Here is a 20,554-nt window from a genome sequence, read left to right on the forward strand (position 1 = left end):
CTCGTTTGAGAATAAATACAAGATTTTTAAGAAGTATTATAGTTAACCTTGACCGGACGTTCCTTGATAGGAAAGATAAGGATATTTTGGTCTCATAGTTAATTAAAACCTTTCATGCCTCGATCGGTCGGCCTTTTGTTATTGTACCTGTTATGGTACGGGAAGCCAAATAAAGGAAATGGGAGGTGACGGGAAAGGGAAACGAAAGAAACTAAAGAAAGAAAAGGAGAAAGGAAACAATGGGAGCGAAGAAAAAATCAAAGAAATGAAGACAAAACCTTAAAAATAACAAAATAAAAACAATTTCAATTAATTATTTGGAAGGAAAACGTGGTTTCATTTCGGTCGTTGTCTGGATACTAAGCATTGATCAGACAATAGACAGTATTTGCACGGTACACTTCTTAACGGAAAGCTCATTAACTGTCTGCCTAGTCACCCGTCCCATTTCAGTCCCAATATGTCGAATTGGTCTTAGGATATCTTTTAGCTACACTTGATTATTTCCCAAATGAGAATCAAACATCTAGAGCTTTTTATTCATTCAATTAATTACCAATCAATTAATTACCAAAAATTTAGGGGTGGAGGGGGGTCGTGAGGAATATATCTCCCATGCACCTCCCTAGATAAATATATTGCATTTTCTATGATTTTAGCGTGACGATCGATGTGTTTGGTTGTTAACGAGGCAACTGATGCGTTGAAATAACATTTGATAGGCGTCCAGCTGAGAAACTTCTCAGCACCAGTCTATTGAGCCCAAGCATTTTTGGGCGTTATATATATTATAATTCGATGAGTTTTAGAGAACCTATAATTGATCATCCGGAATGAAAAAAAGCATGTGATTGTCACAAGAGAGCTGTATAGATTTTATACCTTTTTAAAGAAAATGAACCACTCTTTTTCGAATTTTTAAGTTCAATATACTACAATATTTTTCAAAGAAAAAAATCACGTTTCACCACGTGTGAATAACAATACCTTTGTTTTGATTACAAATAAAAATACATTTTAAAAAGAAGGGCTTCCGTTAGTGAGAAAGACTGCTGAAGCTGGAATAAAGCTATCTCCGGCGCAAAGAAAAATGATTTAAGATCATGGTTAACATTGATATTTTTTAGAAAACTCTTAGAATTTTTATATAACTTCGATAGCATACTACCCCACCGGGTAAATTGATCCATGATCAATAGCACGTGACTGTCTTAAGCCAATCATGGTGTAGGATTGATGAGCGGTAGCAAAGGATTTGAGACGCATGTGTAGTTGTTGTCTCCACCGAATACTTTGGGCGTTGCAGTGAAGGTGTGATCGCGTTCGAAGCTTCGCCTTTTTACTCGACATCGGCCGAGTTTCTTGATAGATCCTTCACAATGTCTGCGAGCAAGGCAGGTAGAGCTATCACTGACATGAAAGCTCGTCGTCTCAGTGCTCCAGCGAGGAGTAAAGCAGTGAAAAGGCCAGAGGATATCGTCCGTGATGTGAGAGGACTCAAGCTCCGCCAAAGAGTCTCTCTTGTTCTAAATGACAAGGTTCTGCGCGAGGAGTTGGAAGATATCGTCGAGAATTTTGTCCACAATGGCCCAAAGCACACCGAGAATATCCGTGCTTACCAGGATTTCTTGGTTCCGACTTACGGTGGCAATGCTGGTGGAAGTGTAGTCACTCCAATAGCTGATATTCGAGGGTCAGATACACTGAATTACTCCAAGCAAGAGAGGCTTTTGCGCTGCAAAGTCGCTTCGGTTTACCGTCTTGCTGATCTATTTGGATGGTCTCATGGAATCTATGGCCATATTACCGTAAGTAAAACTATTTCTGCTGGTTTATATAGGGATAATTTCCCAGCTATTTTAGCTTTGTGTGGTTGAACTGCACCGCGCCATTCAAATGGTTTTCAATGAAAACAAAAAGAAAAGGATGACTTCCGCGTAGTGGTGGTAAAAAAAAGCGCTGGAGTGCATGCCTTATGAGAATATTCGTCAAAATAAACCCTGTCTTTTAGCGCTTGGTTAGAAGCTTACTGCGTTTACATACGATTCCGTGTGAGTAATCCTGTAAATCGTGACATTTGATTCTAAAAGCTGTTTGCTGTTTATGAAGATGGCCGCGGGAGCGAGAGCCTAGCATTTGCTCTGTCTTCGTCGAACAAGCTTCCTATTTTTGATTTTCTTGTGTGCTGTTTTCTAGGCTCGAACATCGAACGAGGAAGAGCACTACCTGCTTAATCCTTTTGGTCTGTTGTATAGTGAAGTAACTGCTTCAAGCCTGGTAAAGGTTGATATTGAAGGAAACCTAATCGATGGAGGAAGCACGAGTCTGGGAATAAGCAAAGCAGGTCTTGTTCTTCATTCAGCTATTCACGGAGCGCGTAAAGACATCAAATGTGTAATACATCTCCATCAAACCGACTGTACTGCGGTAGGTATCTTTCTATTCAGATGACCACCAATTTACCTTGCTAAACACCCTAAAAAAGCGAGTATATTTCTATGTTTTCGGTTTAGTAAAGTGATGCACGCGCCAATAAACAACGTCTGGAAATCGACAAACTCCAGACACTTTGTTCATTTTTATTACGTTTGCCTGTTTGTAGGTTTCATCTTTTCGCGTGATCTTTTCAAAAAAATAGTTTACTTTGAACACAGCCTTGAAAAAGGCAATCGTTACACGTTCAAGCATGTGCCATTTTGTTAGCCACTGCTAGAACCTTCATCCAGGGTAATTTATACTTTTGTAAATTATTTGACTTCCATCAATCAAGCACTACTCACTCTTGGGCGTGTAATAATATACTTCAATATAGAACTTACAAAATTGTATCACCAGTGAAAAATAAGAAGATATGAATGATAAAAATCAATGAAGGTGTTAGCAAGACTTGTTAAGAACTGGTACTCTAGAAAACAAGAAAAGATTTCAATACAGTCCTAGTATATTATTACATCCATCCATTCAGCCATGTCCAAGTTGAACTTGTAAAAAATAATAAATTTACTTTGTCAATCAATTTGTATTTTCTGTCGAAAATCGTCAATATCTTTTTAGTTCATTTTTGACATACCTTCACATATATTAGGATTCCTCATTGAAAAAATTAAGTTGATGTAAAAAAAAATTGTCAAGTTTAGCATAAAATTGTAATCATGACAATTTGAGATTTCCCCCACTTATTAATATTTTTTGGGTTTGTGTTTCACCAAAGTTAAGATGAATTTTGTTATAATGATAATTTCCCACCTGTGTTGGGCTAGACAATGCTGTCACCTCTATTTAAAATTCCTGGAAGACAACATCTTGAGTTTTAGATGAACATTGGTTTTCTTAATAGTGTGTATAAGTACAGATACACTTCAGGGTGAAAGGATTTTTATGAGTCATTCCTTTATATGCCTCCTTTACCTTTTAAAGAAATTTGACTTCTTCCTATCGTTTCAAAATAATGAATTGTATCAGGAAAAGGCTCATTTTTTTGGTTAAAAAATATTTAAAATGCATTCACATGAGTAGAAAATTATTTTGTTATGTAAGTTTAAATTATCTGTATAAATTGGAGCATATATATGAGTTTTATTTTGTTTACTACAGCAGTACTTATTTAACGATATATTTTTTGACATTTAAAAGATTGTTTACCGTTTTGGTTCTTGTCATGCATCTCATACCTGTCACAATGTGGCTTAATTTTTGACCAACCTTTTGGTCAGAACTAAGTGTCGAAATGCAAACAGAAATAAATATAAATTGGGTTTGAGCTCAATAAATTGACTGTTAAGATAATTTTATTGAAGTATAGAAAGATTCTAGTGATTTATTGGAACTTAGAATTTTGTATGTATTTTACAGGAAAATATTCTAGGTGGGTTGGTAAATTTTCCTTTTTTTAACTCCAGGATTTTTTATAGCAATAATATCAAGATAGGGCTACATCTTTTTATGATGGAATGCTTTAAATATAAAAAGAAAAATATACAAATTTGATAGACAAGTCTTTTTAAATGATTTATTCATCAAATTTCCAAGATTGTGGTTTCAACTTGATTTTAATATTTATTATAGGGATTCTTGTGCATCCATCGTCAATGATAATGCTTGCTTAGATATTCAGAGGCTTTAATTTAAAAGAAAGGAAAAGAAAATTTATCATACTTTTTACTGCAAAACATTTTGATAAACATTTTCATAAAAAAGTTACATTATTTTTTGAGTATTTTGTAAGAGTAGAAGCATCAATGTCAATAAACAATGTCATCAAAATTCATGTACCAATATATTCAGAGTTCTATGTTACACAAGGGTGTTGGTAGAATATTTTATTTATTTGAATTAATTATACCATAAAATTCTTAAAGCTTGCTTTTTGGTTTTATTTACTTATTAGTTTTATAAGAAAGTCAATGTAAACATGAAAAGAAAATTTCTGAATGTATTTAAAAAAGTTAATCTCATAACTACTTAGCCATATTTATCATAGGTCAAAAACTAGAATCGTATATATATATAAAATTTTTCTGCATTTTATATAACATTGGTTATATTAATGATTTGTTTGTTTGCCCTTTCTTTATTTTTGTTTGTTATCAGCTTTAACTTAACCTTAACAACGTTAATTTTATTTAGTCTGTTAGCAGTGTAGGTCTATGGTGTGTAAAATGTTACTCCTTTAAATAGACTAAACATTTTTTGTTTTCTGTAATTTACCTACTTAGAAACAAAAGTAGAGCAATACTTAGGATAAACCATTTAGGGCATGAAGTAGGCAAGCAGTAGTGACATAGCATCCTTGCCACCACAGTAAAAGAAGATTATGGAATTTTAAAAATATTTATATGTTTTGATGACTACAAGATATTTTTTTGGATTTTTCCAAATAGCCATGTCTAAGTAATTTAAATCCATTTTTATCACAGTTTTCATTACAGTAAAATCCCAATAATTTTAGTCCTCAAAAACTAACTCTGGCTGACTCACAGAGATTTTTGTTTTTCCCCGAATTAAAACTTAATAAAATGAGTTACAAATCTCATGGTCTGATTGGTTTGCAGCCCATGCTTTATGAGAGCACACACCTGCACTTTCAGCTGCATCATTCCTATCTAAAATAAATTTTTATTTTTATTTTATGAAAGAAATATAAACATTGCTTGCTGTGTGTAGTTATAAAGCACTTGTGGATTGACAGAACACTCAAGAAGTGTTGAGAAGCACTCTGCTACTCATCTTGCTTCTCCTAAGACTTTTCTCAAGTTCTGATAACATCAGTGTGCTTCATAACTGCACACAGCACACATGTACATTTTCTATTCATACAATACATTATTTCAGGGATTAACAAATATTACTTTCTTCTCCAATCGTGCTTATGCTAATGTTCATTTTTATTTTATTTACCAAATAGGTTTCTGCGACAGAATTTGGCCTTCTTCCATTATCTATTGAAGGAAGTGTTGTAAGTTAAACCACATCAATTACATGACAAATTTGTAATATAAGTACAATGGAGGCTAAAATCTAGCCATGAAACCATTTCAGTGTTATGCACAAATCTAGCCCTGAAGCCATTTCAGTGTTATGCACAAATCTAGCCATGACGCCATTTCAGTGTTATGCACAAATCTAGCCATGAAGCCATTTCAGTGTTATGCACAAATCTAGCCATGAAGCCATTTCAGTGTTATGCACAAATCTAGCCCTGAAGCCATTTCAGTGTTATGCACAAATCTAGCCATGAAGCCATTTCAGTGTTATGCACAAATCTAGCCCTGAAGCCATTTTAGTGTTATGCATAAATTTAGCCATGAAGCCATTTTAGTGTTATGCATAAATTTAGCCATGAAGCCATTTTAGTGTTATGCATAAATTTAGCCATGAAGCCATTTCAGTGTTATGCACAAATCCAGCCATGAAGCCATTTCAGTGTTATGCACAAATCTAGCCCTGAAGCCATTTTAGTGTTATGCATAAATTTAGCCATGAAGCCATTTCAGTGTTATACACAAATCCAGCTATGAAGCCATATAATATTCTTGAAAGACCATTCCTTTCTAGCATCCTTATTATTACTTCCTGTTATATAATGACCATAAGATCTTAACCCTAACAGTCTATCTTTGTCTTGCATTTGTATCACCGTTTTTTAATAAAGATTTTGATTCTCATTTTTTTAAATGATTCTTTAGTTGGGAGAAGTTACTTACCACAATTATGAAGGCATCCTGATGGACGATGAGGAAAAACAATCCATCGTAAAGGACTTGGGAGATACTAGCAAGGTATGGAATGTAATTTAACTTGAAATCAATGGCAAGCCAAAGGTGTTGTAGCAGTAGTGCACATGTGTCTTTCATCTGAGGTCACATTGATTTCTTTTATTGCCATCGCATGTGAGAATAGAGTTTTCTACATGTGTGACCTTGAAATCCACACGACAAAGGTAGTTTTGATGTTCGACCTCCATCAAGACATTTTGACAACACTTAAATGTGATGTATGTGCCCCTTTTTCTAACAACGTCATGGAAAAACTCAATTGATGTCTACCAAAACCTTATTTTGTTGAGACATCAAATTTTACAATTTTTACTGTTAAGGGTTTTCCTCTGGGTTCATCATATTTTTCTCTCTCTACGAAACCCAACAATCTGCTTCAAATAAATCAGCTCAGTGTTCGTTGTTATCTGATAAGAAACTGTGGGAACCCATTTTGATGTAATCAACCTGTATGATTACTGAAGTAATCTGTATTGAACGTTTTCCATTCTTTCACTTAGGTCTTGATTTTAAGGAATCATGGAATTGTATGTTGTGGAGAAACTGTAGAAGAAGCATTTGATCTTGCCTTTTGGGCAGTAAAAGCTTGTGAACAGCAGGTAAGAAAAAAATTTCCGCTCACTTTCAGGAACACTTACTAGTTATTTATTATGAGAGCTAAAATAACATCACATCTAGGGAAATAGTAATATCTGATATCGGACAATGTTTTGCCAGAATTGAAACTTGTCAAATCTTTGCCTCGCTGGACATATTGACCAATAATGTTGAGCCAGAAATGTGGTATGACCAAAATAAAAATGATTTTGTTGGTACTCATGACTGGCATTTGAACAGCAGCGTGTCTGCACAGTAAAAAACTGTTATAATTTTTGTTATTTTGCAGTCATCATTCAATCCAGTGAAAAGATACTAACTTGTTTGTCATTTGATAGGTCCGTGCAATGGCTGCTGGTGTAGATAATCTGCTTAAAATTGATGAGCAAGCAAGAAAACATGATGTTAATGTTCATAGCAATGATTCAATAAATCAGTCCAAGACAAAGTGGAAAACTGGAGAATTGCAATTTGAGGCATACATGCGTATGCTTGATTCTAGGGTGAGTAGCCAAGTTGTGAGATCTGTGTTACAAGTACTAGCCATGGGTTATTAGAGTTAGCTGGTATTGTATCCGCTTTTTCGAAGATTGCAATAATAATATTACGGTTGTTCTACTCTAGACGTGAACACTCGAGTTACTCAACCAATCAGATTACGAATCAAAAAATATATAATTTGAGTTACATGTATTGAAAGTCTATAAAGCCTAATTCAGGGAGATGAAAGAAAAAGGAAGGATAAAATCATATTTACACAAATAAAAAATAAAATAAACTGGAGTGTTCTTGGTTAGAGAAGAACGACAGTAAAAAAATATATCTGCTATGTGGGTTGAATTTGGCGATGGTTTCCCCCAATTTCTTTTGCTATTTCAACCATTTAACATGGTGGCCATGCTTTTTTGTTTTCTATTCTCTTTGGTATTAGAGTATATTGAAGAGATTGAGAAAACACAACATTTTAATGAGTGGTTTTATCATTGATTTTTTAGGGTTATAGAACTGGCCATTTGTACAAGAACCCCGATGTTTTCATTGGTGATAAGCCAAGTGCGAGAGAAGTAACATCACCAGCAACAACAACCTCCACAAGAGCACATCTCTTCTTCACCCCAGAAATTGACAAACAGCCTAGTAGATCTCACTCAACAGGGCGTGCCAATACCTATCGTAATAGAGTGAAGTGGCTTAACACACCTGTCAAGTCTACCGAGTACAAAAAGGAGAGTGATATACCAGAGGATGTTGATGAGACAGTCATTATTAAGGATCAAAAGCCAGAGAAAGTTGACAAGGATATAATCAAGGTACACGAATCTTAAATTACAATAGAAATGGGCCACATTTGGTGCGATAAATGATGAGAAAAAATATATGCTCTTAGCAGGACTTATGTCTTTAGTTTAACACAACACTTTAATTAAGTACAAAAACATTACTATTCTGCAAGACTTTATGGGTTCAGGCCCTGGCCAAACCAGCACCCAGGGACTTAAAATAACTAAGAAGAAATGTGCCTTTGTAATAAAATCTACAATTAATTATAATACTTTATTAGAATGATTGGTGGTTGGGATAACCACTTAAAATGGCAGTCCTTTTTACGAGACAATATCAGAGGGATGTAGAAGAACCACTGAGAATGAAAAAGACCCTATATGTTAAGTGTATGCTACATCGAGTGTATAAGCAGATTAAAAAATCTGCCTCAGTTGGGTTCTCGTGGGACTCAAACCACTGACTTCTCGTTTGCTAGACAAGATCTCAACCGCTTGGCCACTGAGGCTTTACGGGGAAAAAACCTTGTCAGTGACCAACCTCATTGCCACTTCCCATACAACATCTCTTGTTCATGAATTATGAATTGCATAAACAGTAATCTGAATTCATAATTCAATGCGAAACATCTTTGATCATAATGTACAAGTAGAAAAGGCGCTATATACATCATATCATTTATCATCTTTTCATTTGCAGACTGAAAAGAAGGAAGATGATGAAATAGTCATGCACACTACCAATGTCATTGTCGAATCCTCACCAGATGCATGGCCTGAAGAAGAGAAGGGAGTTGCAGATGCCGAGACACCAGAAGGCGTAACACACAAGAGAGAAATCAAAGAAACAACGGTTGTAGTGTCACGTTTGGTTGATAAGGATGGAGAGGTGACACAAGAAACGCAGGTCACTGAAAACAAGAAGGTTTTTGTCAATGGTGAAGAGGTCAAAGACGAAGTGACTCATCTCAAAACCCCTGAGGAAGAAGAAGAAGAGAAAGAAGAAGAAAAGAAGGAAGAAGACAAGGAGGAGCATGAGAAAAAGGAAGAAGATGGCGAAGGTGGAGCTACTGCAGAATCTCCAGAACCAGGAAGTCCATCAAAGACCAAAGTAAAGAAGAAGAAGAGTTTTAAAGACGCACTGAAGAAGAAATTCAGCAAGCGAGGTAAAGATGACCATCACGAAAAGACAGAAAAAGCTGAATAGACAAACAATTGAACAGTGCAAGTAGATCATATGTCCAATCAACTCTACATGCTGGACTAAAGGTTTTCTCTTATTTGTCATGAAAATGGCAGTCAGTCTAAATAAGCATGCTTAGCATGTTATTTTAGATTTATTTGAGAAGACCATTTCAAAAGTTAAATGAAGCTTGCGTAGCCATCAAATTATCTCATTGAGATTTTGTGCTATTGAATTTTAAAGTTTTGCTTTATATCACAATTCATGTGATAAAATTTACAACCAGCCATTATTAGGAATGAGCGAGGGTTTAACCAAACAGTAATGTCTTGTTTCTTTACTTTAATAATGTGGTTTAATGAGCAAAAACTTGTATGATTTGATGAAGATAAGGATAAGTTGAGGCTCTGCTCCAATAGTAACTAATGTTAAGGAAGAGAACATAGTTCCAATAAGAAGAATTGCTGCTATAGTCTTAATATTTCAAAGCTTGTGTCAACTGAATGTTTTTATTTGCATAATGTAGGACTTGTTAAATGGAACAATGGTTACATGCTCTGTATTTCTGCTTTGATAGTGGATACTAAAAATGCACACAATCTAGGAAAGGATTTCTTCCACATTCTACTCTGCTATTGCTGTCAGTATTCCTAACTAATATGCACTTTATTTCTAAAAAAATAAAGTGATAAATATATCTTATGTTTCTTGATTATAATTCATTCATAACATTTCAGTCCATTATTTCTTTATAAAATGTTTTTTTTAGTTATCTTATTTTAAAAATAAAGTGCATTACTTTGATTAAGTAGATCTTCTTGCATAAGTGCTTTAAGATAGCAGCTATTTTAAATAGTAATTCCTTTTAACCCATGAAATAGAAGTTAGTCTCAAAGCCTTTATTAGACACTAACTCTATTGTTTCTTTCCTTTTCATTTTACCATCAGCATCTGACTAATAGATTTCATTTCATGGGTTAAATAATCTCACTTCTCAAATGTATCATGTACCACAAGTGCATTAGCTGTCCACTTATGTAAAGTATTCTTATTTTAAACTTTTACAACCTAGGTTTTTGTTTGCCAAAAGAATATCAAGTAATTTATGGATAAAGAATGCCAGATTCTTTTAGGTTTTTAACAAGTTTTCAAACAGGCATTTGGCGTAGGTTTTATTTCGTTCACTAATGATAGCCCATTAGACCATAAAAATGTTTTATGGACTCAAAACGTGAGTCAGTTGTGGAAATAAATACCAGAAATGTGTAACTTATGTTATTCTCTAGAGTAAATGAAAAAAATGGGACAAACCCAAGTGACTGTATACTTCTAATTATTGTAAAGATAAAAATGTCTGAAATAAATGTAAAAGTCAAAACAAAATGCATCATTCATTTAGTTGTGTGCATATCTTTGATTGATGGGCCATGTAAACATTAACCACCAAATTGTATTTCCTGAAACCATTTCTAGGCTGATTGAAGTTGTAGCATGGCTAACTCATAGATTAAATTGAAATTGAGACTGTTAGGTTTTGCGTTGGGAACAGTGGTGGATCCAGGATTTTTCAAAGGGGGGTTCCATTTCTTAAACTGTGTATAATTCTCTTTTGTTTAGTCGATGTTTGACAAAAAATTGGATCTAATCACCTAATTTACTATCTAGTGGAACCTAAAGGTAAATTAAACATTATAAAAATATAAGAATTGAAATTTATATAAGACATATTTCTATTACCTAAAAGATCAAACCTTCAAGGGGGGTTCCGTGGACCCCTTCAACCCCCCTGGTTCCGCCACTGGGGAGGAAAACATGAAAAACCAGTTTAAAAACCTTTGAATCAAAGGAGAGACCAAGCTAACTTTACTCACATGTGACCTGAGTCCAGTAATTGAATCTGGAACCACAGATTAAGGCAAGTGCACTACTGTTTCCCAGACAGGCGAGGTGAACTAACTTACTCCCTTCCCCTGTTTAAGATATGCTTTACCAATGCATTTCTGTATAGAGTAAGGTCTTAATGAACACCCAGTATTTAGCAAATCAAGGAGAGAGAGGGAGTAGGGTATTTCCCCTTACCATTCACCCACTTCTTTACACTTACTTCCCACCTGGTCCATATATGGCCAAGGCCTGATCGTCATTTTTTCGGAAAGCCATCGGATGCACGTCGGAACTTTGGGCTTCCTGTTTCGTCCAGTCCAAAATGGCGGCGAACGTGGTTTACGGCCGTCCTCAATGTTTTTTACGTTGTTATTCGATACGTAGATTGTCTCTGCAAATCAGAGGTTTGTGCTCCGTCCCTGAGGTAGGTTGCTTTTTATTTTGGACTGCATTTATGTATAAAATAGTCATTTAGGAAGGAAATTTAAACAGGAAATGCAAATTCTTTCAGTGGATGCCCCGCATAGTCGAGCAAGGCGATAAACCTTTAACATGAGCTCACTTTGGTTTAAAATAGCACTTTTAAGCTCTGTCCATCAACGATTTATTGAAAAAGGACGATCGCGAAGATTGGCCTTTATAATAATTTTATAGGAAATTCTTTAAAACTTCTGTCTTAACCGGGAACCCTGTGTTAAATTACTTTAGCTGTTTTTGATCGAATATTGAAGGAAACAAAATAAAAATATTTAAAGATCGGTATCTGTATTTGCTTGATCTTAGTTTTGCTATAAATAATAAATAAGAGTTTGGGATACCAGTGGTATTTCTTGTGAACTTAGCAACCAATAGTCCACGGCCCAGCAGTATCCTTAATGAGTGTACGCTAAAGTCAGGCTTAATATGGTCGGGCTGAGCTCTTGATAAATTTGCAAACATGTAAGATATGGACTTTATTTCATAGGTTAATTTACAGCTCATGTTCGGTAGTCCATATATCTTACAAAGTTTTTCATAGACCAAATTCAAAACTCGCACCGATATGAGGCTTAAGTTGTGAACAAAGGAATCTGGCGTGATTCGTGACTTTTGAATCACGCCAGATTACTTTCAGTCACGCCAGATCCCTTTGTTCACAACTAAGCCTCACATCGGTGCGAGTTTTGAATTTGGTCTATGAAATTGATAATTCAAGATCAACTTGATAGCCTCACTTTGATGTACTTTCATTTAGGATACCACTGGGCCAAAGGCTCAGCTGCATGTGATAAAGACTATTCCAGCAAGAAAATGTATGGTTTTTTTTGTAGTCCAATACAAAGCTACAATATTGGCTGCTCAATGGCTAAACATGATGACCTGCTGCATTGAACTCATCAATATGTGACTAGTCAAAAGGAGTGGCCTAACCGAGGTGTTTGGCCAGATAATTGCCAATTATGTCCAGACAATGTTCACTGACCAGTCATTGTTTTTAGCCCAAACATTATGACTCCCTTAGTTACCATTGGTTTGTCCCACAAGCTCAACTTATTAAGCTAAGATATCGCAGAATTTGAAGCCCTGATATTTGTGATTATAAATTGTTCAATTGTTTACTGTACAGTGAAAATAAAGATAAAATTGCCTTATAATCCTTGTAGTATCATTTCTTTAAAGAAGATACTCTGTTACAGTGGCCATTTGTGGGACAAGATTTTCATTCCACTGGGAGAATTACTGCAATGGTGGTTGGTTTGCTATTGTCTGGTGGAACCATGAATTCACTTTAGAAGGAATGTGACTTATTTTGATTATTATTATTATTTTATAATAACAGCATGTGATAGAGAATGGGGTTGTTCTTGGTGGATATGAATCACAAGGACAATCACAAACTGGTTTTACATTGACAAGAACAGCTGAGAGTTTTAATGGCAGAACTTCAGGGAGATTCGAAGAGATACTGAAACTGTATGTTCAAGTTTTCATCTTTTCTTCAAAAAAAAAACTGTTTTGTTTTTATTTTAAATGTGTCACTGTTTTTGATCCAGATCTGGATTCAAAGGAAAACTTGGCAAAACCAAAACACTTTATGGACTGGATAGGGTAACTATCTAATCATGCAGTGCAAAAGTTTTAACCAGATTACGATATATAATGGCACAGGCTGCATACATGTAGCATGTACCCTACTTCTTGTACTTGTTAGAGTGACTATTGAGGTAAAGGGGCTAATCTACTGACAGCCGCTGAGCATCTTGATTTCATTGAAGCTGATTTCTATTTTCTACCTTCCTTCTTGAACTTTAAGGACTATCCCTGTGTGGTTGCTGTTGGATTGGGGGAAAAAGACCCTTCCTCAGATACAGAAATGGGAGAAGAACTAATGGAAGCTGCTAATATACGACATGCTGCTGGTGGTAAGTATGCCAATCCATATAACCAAACATCATGAGACAGACAGACAGATTGACAAACACACAGCAAATTAACAGACAGACAGCTGATTGACAGACAGACAGCAGATTGACATATTGACAGACAAACAGCAGATTGACAGACAGACAGTAGCTAGATTGACAGACAGACAGATGAAGTGATCCCCATATACATATAACAAATGTACCATCCTAAAAGTTTGACAGCAGTAGACTGATAGTTTAGACTAGGGATAAGAAATTACAACTCAGGTCTTAATGTGTTAAATTTATTCAAAATGTAGCAGGTGCAAAAGCCCTTAGAGAAGCTGGTGTAAAACATGTTGAAATAGAACCATTCACAGATTCTTCAGGTATTCTTCCAGACATTTTAAACACTATAAATAAAATTACTGTAAGTAATGTAAAAAATATTACTATTGATTTGTTTTTTTAAGCAGCCTTTTTGTGCAATTGCAAAAGGCAGAAGGGATTTAACACCATGTTTTTTGTGTGTCTTTGACCAACAGCTGCTGCTGAAGGTTCTATGCTTTCACTCTTCAGTTTTGATAAACTGAAAGAACCCAAAAAACACAAGTTACCAGTTGAGTTGAAGTTATATGCACAAGGCAAATACCTTGACAGGTAAACAATCTTCATATCCTTAAATTTCCATTTGACCAAGCCAGCTCTGTTCCAGATAATTTTGAGTAAAGGGGTCTTCAGAATCTTGAAAATGGGAGAATCATCCCAATCTTCCAGTTTTGCATTACCAGCAGAGCTTAGAAACTTTGGGGAACCCAATGAATCAGCTGTTGTTTTACAGGATAAACTAGGGTATGGCATATTGCAGGTTACTCAACCGAGGTCGGTAACAAAAAATAAATAAATAAATAAATAAAATTTTTAAAAAATTTAAAAAAATTTTTAAAAATATTGCAGGGACTCCTGAGAATAGTTTTGAGTGGGAGGGGGCTCTTAGAAATGTAATTTGGATATTGCAGCTTGAATATCTTAATTGCTTGTGGAATGAGCAGGGCTTAAAATAATGGCTGATCAGTTGGCAGTCATAAACACAGGACAAATTAGTTTTAGCTTAGTCATACCTCGTTTTTGGCTCAACGTTTTTGGTCAAAATGACTGTTAAAGCAAAGATTTGATTGGACAGGTCCCAGTCTTGGCCAGACAAATATCTAATGTCTGGCCATTATCTTAAGCATTGAACAAGAAAGGCTGAAACACTGTCAAAGACCTGCATGAGCAAGGCACTATTTTAATCTTAGTTTGATTTTAACTTCAGCACATCTGGGGTAGAGTCTTGGGGGAAAGGAAAGATCTTTGCTGGCAGTCAGAACTTTGCCAGGGAGTTGATGGAGACGCCAGCTAATCTTATGACACCAAAAATATTTACAGAGACTGTTAGTAATAGACTTGGTCAACTGGACAACATTACTATTCATGTCAGGTAATCCTCTTGTCCCTTCTCTCGCTGTTATAAATAAAATTATTCTTGTTTTACAAGTTGGCCCTTGTAAAAGGGCCATATGATGACAGGTTTAGGGGTCAGGCTTGTGGCTATGGGGGTGGTACTCTACCTGTGCTTCTTCCCATGGTACTTAGGTGAAAATTAACACAAAGACCCACAATCATGTGCCTGGAATTTTTCATAAATAATGCCTGTCTTATTGATTCATGCAGATCCCCTTACCTAAAAATTACTTACTCTCCTTGCAATAGACCTCCTCGGCTCTGACATAATGTTGTCCCATTTCAGACCGCGTGCCATTCCCTAGAGTATCATTTCTTTGTTTAAGGTTTGCGCTCGGTTGCACATGAGAAGAGACATGAATATGGATATGACTCAAACAAAGAATATTATTCTCAAGGGAATGACACGTGGTCTGAAATGGGACAACATTACGCTTGAGGGCTCCAGAGCCGAGGTCTATTGGAGTCTTCAGTAAATAAATATTGTGATCAAATCGTGATTAAATAATTATAATTCTAGAGGTCAGTCATGGGCTGAGGAGATGAAAATGGGAGCATTCCTTAGTGTTGGGAAAGCATCATCTGAAGAATCCTTGTTCATGGAAATAACATACCGTGGAGCAAAAGATAATGCACAAAAACCACTAGTCTTTGTTGGAAAAGGTACATATCGATTTTTATATATCATATTTTATGACACTATGCGGCAATGGCCCCTCCTTTGACTACTCCCTTTTTGGGGAGGCTGCAAATGCTTGTCGAGGAACATCTAGCCCCAGAAAGTGGAGCAGTCAAAGAAGGGTTGGGTCGTTATGATATTTCAGGCCCAAGTGTAGGTTTGGTTGTAGCTTGACCCCATGACCTCCTTCACAACAACCAGATACAAGTAAGTTATATTAATCCTTTGTTAATTTTCCTCTCAACAGGAGTGACATTTGACAGGTGCGTACGTACCAGACTAAATGAAGTACCATCTACCAGTATACTATTGTTCTCAAGCATTATAACCAATAATTATAATGATTCAAAGAAATGATCAAGTGGATTGATATGTGGTCCAAAGTGGCAAATATTATACCCTAGACCTGTGACAGAGGTAGAAGGATCTGGACAGCTGAATAACCAACCACCTGTCAACCCTTCAATTTTATATCAAACCCTGAAACAACCTCTTCAAGGCTGACCTAAAATCAGCCATAGCTAAATTAAATTGAAATTTAGCCTTTTAGTGGGTTTTGCAGAGGGAGAAAAGCTATAGAACCCAGAGCTAATACCCTTGAATCAAAGAAAATATCTAACAAACTTTATACTCACATGTGATGCCAAGTCCAGGAATCAAACCTGAGACCCTAGGGGTAGGAGGAGAGAGTACTAGTACAACTTATGCTAAATATACCTTACTTTGCTTGCATTCTGCCAGTGGAGGAATTTCTATAAAACCAGCCAAAGGAATGGGTCAAATGAAAGCAGATATGGGCGGTGCAGCAACAGTCTGTGCTGCTATGGAAGCCATTGCACTGCTAAAGCTGCCAATCAATGTCACAGTATTGACACCGCTCTGTGAAAATATGCTGTCTTCAAATGCTTTGAAACCAGGGGATGTCATTACAGCAAGTAATGGGAAAACAATAGAGGTAAGAAATTTAGGGCTCGTGATTTATATCACTGGTGAACTCTATATTTCAATATATTGTGATCTTATTTGATATAGGTTGAAAACACTGATGCTGAAGGCCGTCTTATTCTAGCTGATGCTCTGTGCTATGCCAACACTCTTTCTCCTTCTGTAATAATAGATGTTGCAACTCTAACAGGTCAGTTTTATCTCAAGTTGGAGAAAAATTCACTTTTGTTCTCTCACTCATTTTTTTTTACAGTATCATAATGCCACAGAAATCAGATGTAATAATTAAGAGCAGGTCTCAGGTTTTTTAATTCAGAAATTCCAATTTTCTTCCATACAAACTCTGTCATTTTGTTCTTTCTCTGACCCCCCCCCCCCCCCCCCCCCCATCCCCATTCACCCTTCGGAAATTCCAAATTCCTCTGTTGGGTTGGGGGGGGGGGGGGTGGTATGGATAATTTCTGAAATTACACAATATTTTAATTTATTGAATTGTCTTAGGTGCAATGGACATCTGTCTTGGACAAGCAGCAGTTGGTGTTTTTACAAATTCTTTAACACTTTGTCATCAAATAAACCAGGTATTAACTAGTACAGAAATTCCATTCGATTCCACACTTTCCATGTCATATTTGAAAGATGTGTGGTGGGAGGGGAATAGGGTGTTAGTAGATGCTAAAGAATAGTGTTAGTTAACTATTTCTGATACATTTCCAGGCTGGGTTTGACACTGGAGAGCGCATGTGGCGTATGCCGCTATACAAGCATTATCGTGAACAAATAGAGTCACCTGTAGCTGACCTGTTAAATACAGGAAAAACAAGGTATTGCGATACTATAAAGTAGATTTTGCATGAATTTCTTTCTTACTTCATCCATCCATCTGTCCATCCATCCATCCATCCATCCATCCATCCAACCATCATCTATTGACTCATAAATTCTATATTCCATCATTCATTCATTCATTTATTACTTCTTTCTTATATCCATCCATTTATATACACAAATACCCACGCAATAATCCATCCTTTCACCCATTTATCCATCCATCTATTCATTCATTTGCTAATTACCAACACTCAAATCCTCCAAAATATTTTTTTGTTAGATTCAACAACTTTTTTATATCTGCTTTCTTTTTCAGGAGTGCAGGTTCTTGTACTGCGGCCATGTTTTTAAAGGTATTAATATTAATTATTTCAAATAATAGAATATTTGATGACATGGGTTATGAATCACAGATGACTCATCAACTGCAGAGTCAGAAAAGAGAGTGTAAGATTGGGCCTAAGAAAACATTCTACAGTTTTCTCACCTCTACAAAAATCAACTTTGAAATTCCACTCTGGCTCTGGAGACTAAGCAATCATTCCCTGGGCATTTGGCATAAGATAAATTAATAATAATATTAATAATAACTTTAATTCTTATAAAGCCCATTACACCTGTCTCAATGGTCTTAACAAATACTTAGAAAAAATTTGAAAATAAAAGAATAATTAATTAATTAATCAAAATTGTTGATAAAATCATATAAAATCATATAAATAATAACTAAAAAGAATGCAGAAATATATACATATATATATATCATGTTTAAATATCATAACTTAAATTTACATTTAATTACACTAGCCCATGGAAGGCAAAAGGTATGACATTAGGTGTCAGAGAGGTGTTGTGAGCTATCTTGCGACTTAGATTTTGGAGGGGGGTTTGGACTAGAGGTGAAATTAATTCTGTGCCATTTATTCACTCCCTAAAAATAAGGGCAATGGTTTCTAACTTCATGATTTGATTGATTATTTCAGGAATTTGTAGAATGCAAACACTGGGCTCATCTAGACATTGCGGGAGTTATGTATCATACTGACGCTATACCATACTTGGGAAAAGGAATGTCAGGTATTTTGTAAAGCTCATTTTAAGATCTGGAATAAGTGTTATGGTTTTGATCCAAGCCTGTCACGACGAGTTAATACAATATTATACTCTTAGAGAGCAGAACCCATGTACCTTTACATATACCACTTGTCAAGATGGCTTTTAGTTAAGACATATTTTGCATTACCATCCCCTGTGCACGCACCCTGCAAGACCCCTGGTTACAGCCCTGTACTACTCTAACGATTAATTTGATTGACAGTAGTCTGTCTGTAATAAGCTGTCACAATATGTTTTTTGATCATGCAGCACATAGCAATGACCAGTCTGTGATAAAACCTTCATAATAAAGCCAAGGAAAGCTTGCGTCCTATCTATTCTAACTTTCACATCTTGTTTGTAATTTTTCGTTGAAGGACGCCCAACTCGTGCTCTGATAGAACTGGCCAGCAAGCTGTCAAGAAATAAGTTGGACTAGAAATAGCTTGATGCCTATCAAAATTTGTATTTAATACACCTTTTTAGAATGTTTTCCCATTTCAGGCTACTCATCATTCTCTTAATTGATAAGACCCTTTGTGTGAGTTTTATCCATATTGTGTAGTCCCAGAAATTATCCTTTCTTCCATACAAACTCTGTAATTTCGTTCTTTCTCTGACCCCCCCCCCCCCTTCCCCCTACGCCCTACCCCTCAAAATTTTCTAATTCCTCTGGGGGGTATGAATAATTTCTGGAACTACACATTGATGCATCTTCTCATGTGAAACCATTAAACAAAGAAATGATTCTCTAGGGAATGACACATGGTCTAAAATGTTTGTGCATCAGGAGTCATTGTTTCAGATTTAATTAAGAGCCAAAGGCAAGTGATTGTAGATCTGATACAATGTGGCTGCTCATGAATCATCATGAATCCTTCATTGATCATTCGTTGTACAGATTTAAAAACAATTACTTTCATAGGCAGTTGTATGTACAAATGATTTTGAAATAGATGAACACCAAATTCTAATGTGCACAGATGACCTTGTAAAAAGAAATGAATACTACCAGCAAATGTTTTGTAGTTTGCAAAAGCCTTAGATTAATTTTGTTGATACTACGTTGAAGTGATCAATAAATCTATCTTTTTTTTTTATCCCTGAAACAACCTTTGGTGTGATCTAAGTCAGGGCATGGCTAACACACAGATCCAACTCTTAAAAACAACCTAGAGCTCAACTGATATAAGTCAGGGCACTGGAACAACCGTTGGGGTGGTGCAAACCTATGTACAGCTAACTATGGAATTTAGTGTTTGGGTTTCGCTGAAGGAAGAAAACCAGATAACATAATGGCAGGGCAAAATTAGTGATTCAAATGGAATGTAGCATGTGACCTCAAATGCATGATGAAAAAGGCTGAATCAAAATGGGAAATGAAATGGGAATTGAAAATTTGAAACCAATAAAAGCATTTTCACACAACTCTTTCCAGTTGTTCCTTTAGCATAAAAATGCATGACTCTGACTAAGAATTTGTTAAAATTATTTAATGCATCAAAAGTTATGGAAACAGAAAAATTGAGAAAGAAAAGTAAAGTTGGTTGGGATGTTGAATGGCACTATCTGTGAAGTCTACTACCTGCCATCTGCATACTCTGCAGCGTGTTATATGGTCCATGGAGTCATTGCTTTTTATGAAAAAGCATAGCTTCTTTTTCTCATTGTGACTTAGATTTCAATTTCTTAAATGTTACGTTTTGAGAAGCAAGACAAAAAGAAGAAGAGAAACACGAACGTTGGGTTGCCTGTGTCGAAAAGGGCTTTGAAGGTTGTGACGTATTTCCGGGTCCAATCACACAAAAGATCGCTAAAATCTCCCCACAACTCATTCCCAGGATTTATTCTCTAGCTTCAACGATTAGATATATTAACAGAAAATCCGGCTATGAAGA

General features: G+C 35.8%; 2 protein-coding genes across 2 annotated transcripts; both read left to right on the plus strand.

The window, feature by feature from the left end:
• The first annotated feature begins 1,267 nt into the window (after positions 1–1,267).
• LOC116296815 (alpha-adducin) lies at positions 1,268–10,718 on the plus strand. The gene is made up of 8 exons (XM_031704909.1): positions 1,268–1,808; positions 2,197–2,427; positions 5,405–5,455; positions 6,186–6,278; positions 6,776–6,874; positions 7,211–7,375; positions 7,868–8,182; positions 8,853–10,718. The coding sequence occupies exons 1-8, from the start codon at positions 1,380–1,382 to the stop codon at positions 9,357–9,359; spliced, it is 1,890 nt and encodes a 629-aa protein (XP_031560769.1). The 5' UTR covers positions 1,268–1,379; the 3' UTR covers positions 9,360–10,718.
• Positions 10,719–11,530: 812 nt separating this feature from the next.
• On the plus strand, positions 11,531–20,084 carry LOC116296827 (cytosol aminopeptidase). The gene is made up of 16 exons (XM_031704927.2): positions 11,531–11,643; positions 13,039–13,172; positions 13,253–13,307; positions 13,513–13,621; positions 13,924–13,992; positions 14,149–14,263; positions 14,919–15,083; positions 15,627–15,769; positions 16,033–16,048; positions 16,527–16,740; positions 16,818–16,920; positions 17,232–17,311; positions 17,448–17,554; positions 17,878–17,914; positions 18,545–18,638; positions 19,034–20,084. Exons 1-16 carry the CDS (start codon positions 11,542–11,544, stop codon positions 19,093–19,095), a joined length of 1,605 nt encoding a protein of 534 aa, XP_031560787.2. The 5' UTR covers positions 11,531–11,541; the 3' UTR covers positions 19,096–20,084.
• Positions 20,085–20,554: the final 470 nt, after the last annotated feature.

Source organism: Actinia tenebrosa, unplaced genomic scaffold, assembly GCF_029948245.1.
Source record: "Actinia tenebrosa isolate PJP-AT-01 unplaced genomic scaffold, QUT_ActTen_1.0 PGA_scaffold0__85_contigs__length_37466705, whole genome shotgun sequence".
Taxonomy (NCBI): Eukaryota; Metazoa; Cnidaria; class Anthozoa; order Actiniaria; family Actiniidae; genus Actinia; species Actinia tenebrosa.

What these genes read in the sequence shown, in the direction of transcription:
- LOC116296815 (XM_031704909.1), top strand. Translation starts at nt 1,380, where the DNA reads ATGTCTGCGAGCAAGGCAGGTAGAGCTATCACTGACATGAAAGCTCGT. An exon ending in ATCAAACCGACTGTACTGCG is followed by an intron (nt 2,428 to 5,404) that starts GTAGGTATCTTT and finishes TTTACCAAATAG; the next exon opens with GTTTCTGCGACAGAATTTGG. An exon ending in TATCTATTGAAGGAAGTGTT is followed by an intron (nt 5,456 to 6,185) that starts GTAAGTTAAACC and finishes ATGATTCTTTAG; the next exon opens with TTGGGAGAAGTTACTTACCA.
- LOC116296827 (XM_031704927.2), top strand. Translation starts at nt 11,542, where the DNA reads ATGGCGGCGAACGTGGTTTACGGCCGTCCTCAATGTTTTTTACGTTGT. An exon ending in CAAGGCAAATACCTTGACAG is followed by an intron (nt 14,264 to 14,918) that starts GTAAACAATCTT and finishes TTTTAACTTCAG; the next exon opens with CACATCTGGGGTAGAGTCTT. An exon ending in CTTGGGAAAAGGAATGTCAG is followed by an intron (nt 18,639 to 19,033) that starts GTATTTTGTAAA and finishes TTTTCGTTGAAG; the next exon opens with GACGCCCAACTCGTGCTCTG.